A 10,847-nucleotide genomic window follows, 5' to 3' on the forward strand; every position below is an offset into this window, starting at 1 on the left:
CAGAAGCTGGAGAAGGAGAAGAGCGAGTTCAAGCTGGAGCTGGACGATGTCACCTCCAACATGGAGCAGATCATCAAGGCCAAGGTGGGCCCTCTTGGCCTTCCCTCCACCATCTCTGCTTTCTTCCTTGATGGTCTGTTTCTTCCTTGATGGTCTGTTTTCCCACTTCCCTTCCCCTCTTTCCTTCTATACCTTCCCCTTAACTTTCTCCTTTAATTGCATTCTGACACCCCTCTCAGTTCACCCTGCATCCACTGTATAACTACTTCCTCTTTCAGGCCAACCTAGAGAAAATGTGCAGGACCCTGGAAGACCAGATGAATGAGCACCGCAGCAAGGCTGAGGAGACCCAGCGTTCTGTCAATGACCTCACCAGCCAACGGGCCAAACTGCAAACCGAGAATGGTGAGCCTGGAGCTGGGCTCTGAGGACCCCATCCCAAGCTCCCCACCCTCTTGAGCAATCCTGGCCATGGGCGCACATACCCCTCACATTCACACACACAGCTCCCCAGAAAACAAGACCTGAGGGATCGGGAATGGCTGGGTGGTCAAGGGAGTGGCTGAACTTCAAGAGTTGAGCATGCCTTGGCGCATCCCCAGGTGAGCTGTCTCGGCAGCTGGATGAGAAGGAAGCACTGATTTCGCAGCTGACGCGAGGCAAGCTCACCTACACCCAGCAGCTGGAGGACCTCAAGAGGCAGCTGGAAGAGGAGGTTAAGGTGAGGCCTGGACCCAGACACATCCCTTGGCCTTGCATCTGCAGCACTTGCTCTCCCCAAATGGAGACTTGCTGTCTATCCATTATTCTCTGAGAATCGCAAGCAGGAATAGTAGCCCAAACCCTGCCACATACCTCTTAAGTCTGTTCCCCTCCAAGCCAAAGTCCTATGCTGCCTTCCCTGGGTGGGAGGCAGGGTAGGCCTGTGCAGGTGGCTAGAAAATAAACGAGGAGGCAGGTTATGACTCAACTAGGCACAGGATGGGATTCAGAGACTACAGAAAGGGGTCCAGGCAGAGATTAGCAGGGTGATCTGAATACTGGAGAAAGAAACTAAAATGGAGCTTATTCCTAGAACTTTGCTGAATCCATGAAATAAGGGAAAGAATATGAATTTTAGAAAACACCAGGGCTCAATCCTGACCTGCCTGTTCTAGTCTGGTGATCTTGGGAAGCAAACCTCCTGGCCTCGCTGAGCCCCCAGTGGCAGCGCTGACAATGCTGCTGCAGAGAGGAACACAGGGCAGCAGGCAGTGCTGCATCAGCCGTCACTGTCATTGTTGATCTACATCATCCCAGGCCCACTGGGGACATGGACATAGGTGGAGAGGTTGGGGTGAGGAGACTGACAAGGGTAGGAGCTGCTTTATGGGGAAAGCTGACCCACCTCCTGGTGGCTGCCCCTCTCCAGGCCAAGAACGCCCTGGCGCATGCGCTGCAGTCGGCACGGCATGACTGTGACCTGCTGCGGGAGCAGTATGAGGAGGAGACGGAGGCCAAGGCCGAGCTGCAGCGTGTGCTGTCCAAGGCCAACTCAGAGGTGGCCCAGTGGAGGACCAAGTATGAGACGGATGCCATCCAGCGCACCGAGGAGCTGGAGGAGGCCAAGTGAGTTCTGGGCAGACCCCTCTGGCCGAGGGTCCTCTGTGCACAGGACTCCTCAGTAGATCTCACACAGGGGATGCCCCAGCCCTACCTCCTGCTCCTCTCAGGAAAGCTTTTTGCTCGAATTATGTTTCTCATCCAAATATAAGACGAACAAAAGGTTTGTCTGAGGGCCGAGTACTCCCACTAGGGCAGGGTGCCAGGGCAATCGGGGTGGAGGATGGACTGCAGGAGCCCATGTCTCCTGAACATTGGAGCAGAGGCTGGCCTGGGGCAGGGGATACTGCATGGCCCTCCCAAGGGTCATGAGTCTTCGCACCCTGCCACCAAGATCCTCTGCCTGACCTAGGAGCCCTGCCTTAAGCTTCTCTGAATGCTTCTGAGTTTTCAAGTGTTGTCTTCCAGAAGGCTTATGTTGTTTCCTGTTGTCCAAATCCACACCTTCCATCCTCCCTGTCCTTTCCCACCCTCCCTCTGGCAGGAAGAAGCTGGCCCAGAGGCTCCAGGATGCTGAGGAGGCTGTGGAGGCCGTCAACGCCAAATGCTCATCCCTGGAGAAGACCAAGCACCGGCTACAGAACGAGATCGAGGACCTCATGGTGGACGTGGAGCGCTCCAACGCTGCAGCCGCAGCCCTGGACAAGAAGCAGAGGAACTTCGACAAGGTGCGCAGTGGGCCAGGATGACAGCCAGCGTGTGAGGCAGGGGCAGCAGGGGGACAGTGTCAGTGCAAGGCCAGAGCCGTCCTCCGGACAGCCAGGGGAGGAGGGCTGAGCCCAGGCGAGGGGCCTGGGAGGCCTGGGCAGCACAGTGAGCCGCGTCCCCTGCAGATCCTGGCTGAGTGGAAGCAGAAGTACGAGGAATCGCAGTCAGAGCTGGAGTCGTCCCAGAAGGAGGCACGCTCCCTGAGCACCGAGCTGTTCAAGCTCAAGAATGCATATGAGGAGTCGCTGGAGCACCTGGAGACCTTCAAGCGGGAGAACAAGAACCTGCAAGGTGAGCTGGCCCAGGGGCTCTGAGGGGCCACAAGGACTCCGAAAGGCCACAGGGGCTGTGTCCCTGTGGGAGGCTGCCCAGGAGCCCCAAGGCAGGCCAGAGCACAGGCTTGCCCTCTGCCCCTTTGGGCCATAGCAGTCCCCTGCTTAGTCACCATGTTCCCCACACAGAGGAGATCTCAGACCTGACTGAGCAGCTGGGCTCCAGTGGAAAGAGCATCCACGAGCTGGAGAAGATCCGCAAGCAGCTGGAGGCGGAGAAGCTGGAGCTGCAGTCGGCCCTGGAGGAGGCCGAGGTGCCTGTGCAGGGTGGTGGGGCAGGGCGGGAAAGACTGAGCTCCGGTCCCTATGATCATATCTCTCCCATCTACTTTGCTCACTGCCCCATACGTAGCACTTAAGACAGTGTCCAGCACATATCAGGCACTCAATAGATGCACTCAACAAATGAATGAATGCCCGATGGGTCACTTGACTCTTCACATCAACATTTCATCTATTTCATTTTAGACAAGCTCCTGAGCTCCCATTTCCACTTACCCCCCAGTCCACCTCTGCCTGCCTCTGTGTTTTTTACACTCTATGCCTGATTGCTTCTGTTTCCTTGGCAACACCTTTCTCTTCATTTCCTTCTTTGTTTTCAAGGCTGGCTCGCCTCTGTGAGGGGCTAAATCACCTTTTCTTAGGCTCGTTTTCATTTTTCTTGTACATTCTGTTTTTCTTCTATTTTCTGCTTCTCTGACTGAGCCACTTCAATTTTGTGTGTGGGTGGGTACTGGGGAGCAAACTGCATCCCCAGTCCCATTTTTATAATTTTTGAATTTTGAGACAGGATCTCCCTAAGTGGCCTAGGCACGACTTGAATTTGTGATCCTCCTGTTTCAGCCTCCCAAAGTGAGGGGATCATAGGCATGTGCTACAACACCCAGCCCCCTACACTCCTGAACTTTATCTGTTTCTGTGATTTGTGGACAGATCCCTGTCCTCCCCATCCTTGGTGCTAACTGCCCAACTCAGACCTGTTCCTTCACCTCCCTCCTAGGCCTCCCTGGAGCACGAGGAGGGCAAGATCCTCCGTGCCCAGCTGGAGTTCAACCAGATTAAGGCAGAGATCGAGCGGAAGCTCGCAGAGAAGGATGAGGAGATGGAGCAGGCCAAGCGCAACCACCTGCGGGTGGTGGACTCGCTGCAGACCTCGCTGGACGCAGAGACACGCAGCCGCAATGAGGCGCTGCGGGTGAAGAAGAAGATGGAGGGTGACCTCAATGAGATGGAGATCCAGCTCAGCCATGCCAACCGCTTGGCTGCGGAGGCCCAGAAGCAAGTCAAGAGCCTCCAAAGCTTGCTGAAGGTACATGGAGACTCCTGGAAGCAGGAGGTCACCTTGCTCAGAGAGGGGACTGGCTTTCATATCCTCTACACAGAGGACAGCTCAGACCTAACTGAGCAGCTGATCAGGTGGTAGTGTCCCCCGTCCTTGTATCATTGCAGTGACCTCTGATAGCCCCCTCCTATGTCACCACAATGGGCTTCCCATCCATATCCACTTCCACAAAACAGCCTTGTGAAGGCACTGTGGCCATCTGATGCCCATTCTCTCGATCCTCAGGACACCCAGATCCAGCTGGATGACGCAGTCCGGGCCAACGATGACCTGAAGGAGAACATTGCCATCGTGGAGCGGCGCAATAACTTGCTGCAGGCTGAGCTGGAGGAGCTGCGTGCCGTGGTGGAGCAGACAGAGAGGTCTCGGAAGCTGGCTGAGCAGGAACTGATCGAGACCAGCGAGCGGGTGCAGCTGCTGCACTCCCAGGTGGGCAGCACCCCTTGCACACTCTGGAGGGAGCTCAGGCTGGAAGAACTCGGTTGGTGAGGATGGAAGCCTCCTCAAGGGATACTCAGTGCCTTTCCTCTATGCCTGCGGTCTACCCCTAGAACACCAGCCTCATCAACCAGAAGAAGAAGATGGATGCAGACCTGTCCCAGCTCCAGACGGAAGTAGAGGAGGCGGTGCAGGAGTGCAGGAATGCTGAGGAGAAGGCCAAGAAGGCCATCACGGATGTGAGTGCCCCCCTAACCCACTGGCTCCAGGCAGCATCTCCTTGGACCAGCAATAAGGGTTCAAGGACTATGCAGACCATGTCTCACCTCTCTCCTATGCCCAGGCTGCCATGATGGCAGAGGAGCTGAAGAAGGAGCAGGACACGAGCGCCCACCTGGAGCGCATGAAGAAGAACATGGAGCAGACCATTAAGGACCTGCAGCACCGGCTGGACGAGGCCGAGCAGATCGCCCTCAAGGGCGGCAAGAAGCAGCTGCAGAAGCTGGAGGCCCGGGTGCGGGAGCTGGAGAACGAGCTGGAGGCTGAGCAGAAGCGCAACGCGGAGTCGGTCAAGGGCATGAGGAAGAGTGAGCGTCGCATCAAGGAGCTCACTTACCAGGTGCGGGTGGGGCTGCGGTTCTGGCCTTTGTATAGCGACCTGAGGCCACAGCGATGAGCATCCAAAAGAAATGAAGTGTTTGGTCTTAGCTCTTCTGGGGGAAGGGCTGGACTGTAGCTCATGTCTTCCCTGTTCCCCTTTGCCTGGCCAGCCCCACTGGGGTGTCCCCTGGCTCAGAGGTCAGTTCCCAGCCTCCTGGCCTATGTGCTCTACCTCAGCCTGCACCCTCAGCCTGTCCCCTGGGGATACACCCAGAGCTCCAGATTGGGCTCGCCCAGCATAGCTCCCTAGGAAGCACATGCGTGGCTCACCCAAGAAGACATCAAAGGAACACCAAAGCCATTCAGACAAATCTCAGCACTTCTCAGTTACCCAGGGCAGGGTGGACTCCAAATTTCTGTGGTATTTTCTAGAGTCAGACTCTCAATTAGGATTTGTTTCTATTCCAATCCAGGATGTCACTTCCCTCTAAGCACACTTTGTCCTTAGCCTAGATCAAGTCCATGTCATCTCCACTGTAGCCCAGGAAATTCCATCACACTCACAGGACCAAAGTACTCCTGGCACATGCTGGGCTCCAAAGCCGGGGAGTTTATCCTCCATGGGGACTCAGACCCTTAAGGGCCCGCTCCCTGGAAGGATACACAATTTTGTGCACAATTTCAGGAATCCCATCTGCTCTTTGAATTTTTTCCTGGTGCCTATCATTTAAAATATTCAGCTCTTTTAGGTAAGAAATTATAAGGCAAATTCAAGTGTGCAGTGAAGGTCAAAGAATAGAACTGCTTCAGATACTACTTTCAGTGCAAAGAAGACAAAAGCTGAGGCATGGGTGGCGTCCCCTATGCTGTGCCTTCTCATTCCTGCCCACGCCTGCCCCACAGACCGAAGAGGACAGGAAGAACCTGCTGCGGCTGCAGGACCTGGTGGACAAGCTGCAGCTGAAGGTCAAGGCCTACAAGCGCCAGGCTGAGGAGGCGGTGAGTGACCTTGCTGAGGTCAAAGCCTGTAGGAAGGACACAAGGGAGCCAGTGCCCCAGGCTGGGAGACTAAGGGCCTAGGCCCCTCTTACCTCATTCTCCCTCGGCCGCAGGAGGAGCAGGCCAACACCAACCTGTCCAAGTTCCGAAAGGTGCAGCACGAGCTGGATGAGGCGGAGGAGCGGGCAGACATTGCCGAGTCCCAAGTCAACAAGCTGCGGGCCAAAAGCCGTGACATTGGCACCAAGGTGGGTCCCTCCCCTGGACTTCAATAGTCTCCCCACACAGCCACACCTTCTCTCCTGGCTTCTGACAGAGCAACCTCACACCAGGGGCACTTCTTTTTGATAGATTCCTCCAGTGATTCAGTAAGCCCCAGAGGCCAAGGTAATTGAGTTCCCTGTGATTTTTTTTTTTTTTTTTTTGTCTTTTTGAGACAGGGTCTCATTGTGAAGTTCAGGCTGGCCTTAAGCTCATTTTGTAGCTCAGTCTGGTCTCGAGCCCACAACGATCCTCCTGCCTCAGCCTCCCAAGTACTGGGATTACAGGCATGCACCATCATGCCCAGCTGATTTCCCTGTGATTTTTAAGCTTCTTCCTGCCCCAACACTCAGTAACCCTGTGAACTCCAGCCCTAGGGTGGTCAGCAACCCTACAAGACCCCAATTTTTATATATATATATATATATATATATATATATATATATGTGTGTGTGTGTGTGTGTGTGTGTGTGTGTGTGTATATATATATATGTATATACATAGAAATTTTTTTTTTTTTTTTTTTTTGGTCTTTTTGAGACAGGGTCTCACTATGCAGTTCGGGCTGGCCTTGAACTGACTTTGTAGCCACAGCTGGCCTTGAACTCACAATGATCCTCCTACTTCAGCCTCCCAAGTGCTGGGATTACAGGCGTGCATCACCATGCCCAACTTGACCCCAATTTATATATACCCCATACTTTCCAGTATGCACACTGATCCCACCAAAGGACTTGTATCAGGCCATATATAAGGGCCTCCACCCACCCAGTGCCCTGGTCTCACCTTTATTTTCCTTACTCCATTCCTGTAACAGCTGCCTCTTCACAGCTAATTTGGACTTTGTTTCCTTTCAAAAGGGCTTGAATGAGGAGTAGCCTTGCCACACATTGATCTGCCCAGTCCTGAGGGTGCCAATGAAGCCCCTAGACCCGGTGCCTGCATAACAGCCCCTTGGGAGGAAGCAGAATAAAGCAATTTTCCTTGAAGCTGAGACCTGCCTCAATTCTTCACTGCCTATCGCCAATGGGGCCAGGGGCGGGGGTAGAGATGGGCCCTGGGAGCGGGGTGGTAAAGACTCCCAGGGAGGAGCAGCAGCTTCAAAGGCCAGGCTAAGAGGCCTCTCCCAGGAGCCCATGAGGCTCAGACCCCTCCTAGGAGCAGCCCTGGCCTGTGGACCCACCGCCACTCACTCTGGCCAAATGCAACAAAGAGGTGACACCTCTCTTCCCAGCCCTCTCCTAATCTGACACCCCCCGAGGACTGAAAAGGGGACTTACGGGAACCCCTAAATTCACTGAGAGCACCCTGAGCACCTAGAGTCCTGCACTGCAGCTCTGACAACACTGCCCCCCACTGGTGACACCTGGGGCTGGGGCCAGGGGAGGAGGTTTGGTGTATAAGGGCGGACCAGTGCCTTTGCACAGGTATGACCCGCTGGAGGCAAGGGACCCCTAGGTCCTCCACACACAAGTCTTAAGTAAACACGAGGATCACAGTTGTCGGCCACACACCCTTCCAGATGCAACGAGCCTCAGAGCCCCACCCCTCTCCCCACCCAGCCCAGAGGAAAGCACCCTTAGCCCACCATCCTTCCTTCCTTTTTCCTCTCCCCCAAGTGCCTGGGTGCAGGGTGCCCCGTTCATCTCTCATTTCCCCCACTGTAACTTGCATGCACCAGGCCTCTCTCCCCTGTCGTTGCTAGAAGATGGAGTTCTTTGGCCCATGTGCAGCAGGCAGTCTCAAGGGAGGCAGGCAGGGGAAGGACTTGGAGGGCAGAGTGTGGGCGAGACTCCACAGAGCAGGGGAGGGACAGGCTAGGAGGTGGAGGAAGGGCAAGTCCCCCTTCAACTAAGCCAGCCCAGCCCCTTTGAGGTTTCTGTCACAGCAGGGCTCCTTAGGGTGGGGCTGGAACTGTGGGCCTGGGAAGCAATGGGACTCCCAGCCCCCTGGGAATTTGGTGCAGACCAGGACTGACTCTCCCCTCAGCACCCCACCCCCGCCACACACAGCTCTCCTCCACAGCCCTTGCTGGGCTCTTAGCTCTGTGTGAAGCAGCCAGAACAAGGGCTCTATGCCAGGGAGGAGGTGAGGCTAGGGCTGAGAACAGCAGGTGAGGCAGCGCAAAGACAGGGAATACAGAAGCGGAAAGGAAAGGCGGTTGGGGGGGCAGATTGCAGTGGAGAGCGAGGGGGCGAACACAGCAACAATATGAGCAGAGGAAACACACACAGAAAGAGGTACTGGACATGAGGAGGCCTCAGAGAGAGCCCGGGCCCTCCCAACTTCCACCTCACACCCTGCCTCCTTCTCCCTCCCCAGGACCATTCCTCTGCCTAGGAACAAACTTGGAGAGCATTGAAGAGATCAGTAGAGAAGAGAGAGAACACACTGAGAGAGATGTGCAGAGAAGCCTAGGGTATCTCAGCAACCAGAGCCTGAGAAAGCAAGCTATAGTTGCCGTGGGGCCAGCAGGAGCTGGGTGCAGACAGCAAAGCTGAACCTCAGGGAAAGATGATGCTGATGGGGCTGGGGAGAGGAGGAAATGAGAGGGAGCCTTGGGCAGAGAGGCTCAAAGAGCTGAGGGGGCTGACACTGGGCAAAGGGAAGAACCTTGGGTCACCTTCAGATGCAAGAGTCAGGAAACCCAAGGAGCTGGGAGGCAGAGAGGTGGCTAAGGAACCCGGAGAAGAGGTGGTGGTAGTCGAGCTGAGCTGAGAGGTCCAAAATTCACTTTAAAGAAGGTAGAGCCTCATGTCAGGCCGCTCACTGGGCAGACGTGGGCTCAGGAGAATCAAAGGCCAGGTCTGACTGAGATAGGGAACCAGGCAGACGGGTAAGGAAGGTTAGACACGGGGACAGACAGACACTGGGAGCCAGGCAGAAAAGGGGCCACCTGCGCCAGCCTCCTATCCCCCTCACCTGTGGCCAGAGTCTCCATCTTGTGCCTGCACACTCCAGGACTCCAGCAGAATGAAGGGTGGGTTTGGGAGTCCGCTGAGGGAGGGTGGAGAAGAGTGTGTGAAAGCCGGGGAGGAGAGTGGGGCTAGAAAAGGAAGAGGAGGGCAAACCAGGCCAGACAGGGGGCAGAACCCAGATCCAAGTTAACCTCTTCCTTCTCCTTCCTCCCATAGGAGACAGGGGGTGCCTGCCCACCACTCACCCAGCAGCACCTATAGCAAGTTTGGCCCACTTGGTACACTGGGTTCCCTGAGGACAGAGCCTGGTTTTTGTCACCTGGACCTGACCCAGCCTGAACTGGTGTTCTCAACCCCTTATCGTGTCCCCAAGGCAATGGGAACCAGGCGTGACGCACTGGGTCATGGACTAACCCCCAGCTTGTGCACTGGGACCTTGAACGACCTATAGCTGGGGACGGGTGTCCTGCATTGCCCAGGGGTAGTGATCTGGCATATACAACTACAGGAGGTGAGGAGGTGCGGTTGGCTTGGGAGACTTTAGAGACACTGAATAGAGGGTATAGTTGTCTGGAGAGAGATATGTATTCTTGAGCTCCACATGGGGCGGTGAAGTGTTCTAGAGGTTGACGACCTCGCGGGGCAGCCACATCTTTAATGGACAGTGCCTTACCAAAAGGCTGACCCCTGTCTGTCCTACCCACCTCCACACCCCAGAGCTATATTGAGAGGTGACAGTAGATGGGGTGGGAGGGGGGCTGAGAGAGTGTTCCTGGGTGTGAGGGTGTACGGCAAAGCCAGATCAGGGGAGTCTGGCTTTGTTTCCTGAACACAATGTCCACTTAGTCACATCAGGCACGGCCTGCTGAAGACCCGACACTTGTGGCCTGCGAGGGAGCAGCACTGGAGGGTGGGGAGGGGTGGCTTGAGGGCCTGGGCATGTGAGGACACCATGAAGGGGCCCTGTGAGTTCAGCCCCTGGCACGGGCGCCAGGGTTCTACCTGGGGAGCACAGTCCTCAGAGCCCCACACCCCAGGAATGCAGAGCCTAGGGCCCAACTGGTGTAAATCCCCAGGCCTGCCCATGCCGCAGTCACCCTCAGCAGCACCTGCATCCTCTGGCAGCCCAGAGAGGCAGAAGAGAGCAGGCCCCCCACCCCGCCTCCCTCAGGCCCTGAGATTAACACCTCTCCACACCCATACCACATCCATACTACAAGAGGAGCGTGGCAGTGAGAGGGTAAAAAAACCTATGTGTGCCAATGGGGGTGTGCAAATGTGTGCATCAGTGTGAGTAAAAGCAAGTAAGAACATCAGCAAGCTTAAGTAAGTTGCATAAACAAAAATCTGCATGTGTGTGTGGCACACGCCTGGTAACCTAGGGTAGAGACCAGGCACAGGGCTTGTGCAGAGGACAGCACAGGAATTCTTTTCCTGACAAAGGGAAACTGAGTCATGGAGCTGAAGAGTGGATGCCCTCACTGGGCATCCTGGCTGCAGCCCCCAGGCCCCAGCACTGTGAGACTCCAGGTCTGCAGAGCACAGAGGCACAAGAACAGTCAATGTGGAAGGAGAGGGTAAGAACCAGGCAGGGGAGCCAGTGGTTGGGGGCCAGGTGACGAGGATTTGGCCTGCAGGAGAAGGTGA

General features: G+C 55.6%; 1 protein-coding gene across 1 annotated transcript in view; it reads left to right on the forward strand.

Annotated features, from left to right (window-relative positions):
- The window catches only part of LOC102019480 (myosin-7), a 22,296-nt gene extending 15,020 nt beyond the window's left edge, over positions 1-7,276 (forward strand). Inside the window, exons 24-37 of the mRNA XM_005377179.2 lie at positions 4-84; positions 279-405; positions 603-721; positions 1,412-1,608; positions 2,087-2,270; positions 2,436-2,601; positions 2,772-2,896; positions 3,643-3,951; positions 4,210-4,413; positions 4,536-4,661; positions 4,766-5,041; positions 5,926-6,021; positions 6,135-6,269; positions 7,143-7,276. Coding sequence (XP_005377236.1) covers positions 4-84; positions 279-405; positions 603-721; positions 1,412-1,608; positions 2,087-2,270; positions 2,436-2,601; positions 2,772-2,896; positions 3,643-3,951; positions 4,210-4,413; positions 4,536-4,661; positions 4,766-5,041; positions 5,926-6,021; positions 6,135-6,269; positions 7,143-7,160 — 2,163 coding nt within the window. The 3' untranslated portion in view covers positions 7,161-7,276. The remainder of the gene's footprint in view (positions 1-3; positions 85-278; positions 406-602; positions 722-1,411; positions 1,609-2,086; positions 2,271-2,435; positions 2,602-2,771; positions 2,897-3,642; positions 3,952-4,209; positions 4,414-4,535; positions 4,662-4,765; positions 5,042-5,925; positions 6,022-6,134; positions 6,270-7,142) is intronic.
- The last annotated feature ends 3,571 nt before the right edge of the window (positions 7,277-10,847 follow it).

This window comes from Chinchilla lanigera, unplaced genomic scaffold (assembly GCF_000276665.1).
Source record: "Chinchilla lanigera isolate Chin_1 unplaced genomic scaffold, ChiLan1.0 scaffold00008, whole genome shotgun sequence".
NCBI lineage: Eukaryota > Metazoa > Chordata > Mammalia > Rodentia > Chinchillidae > Chinchilla > Chinchilla lanigera.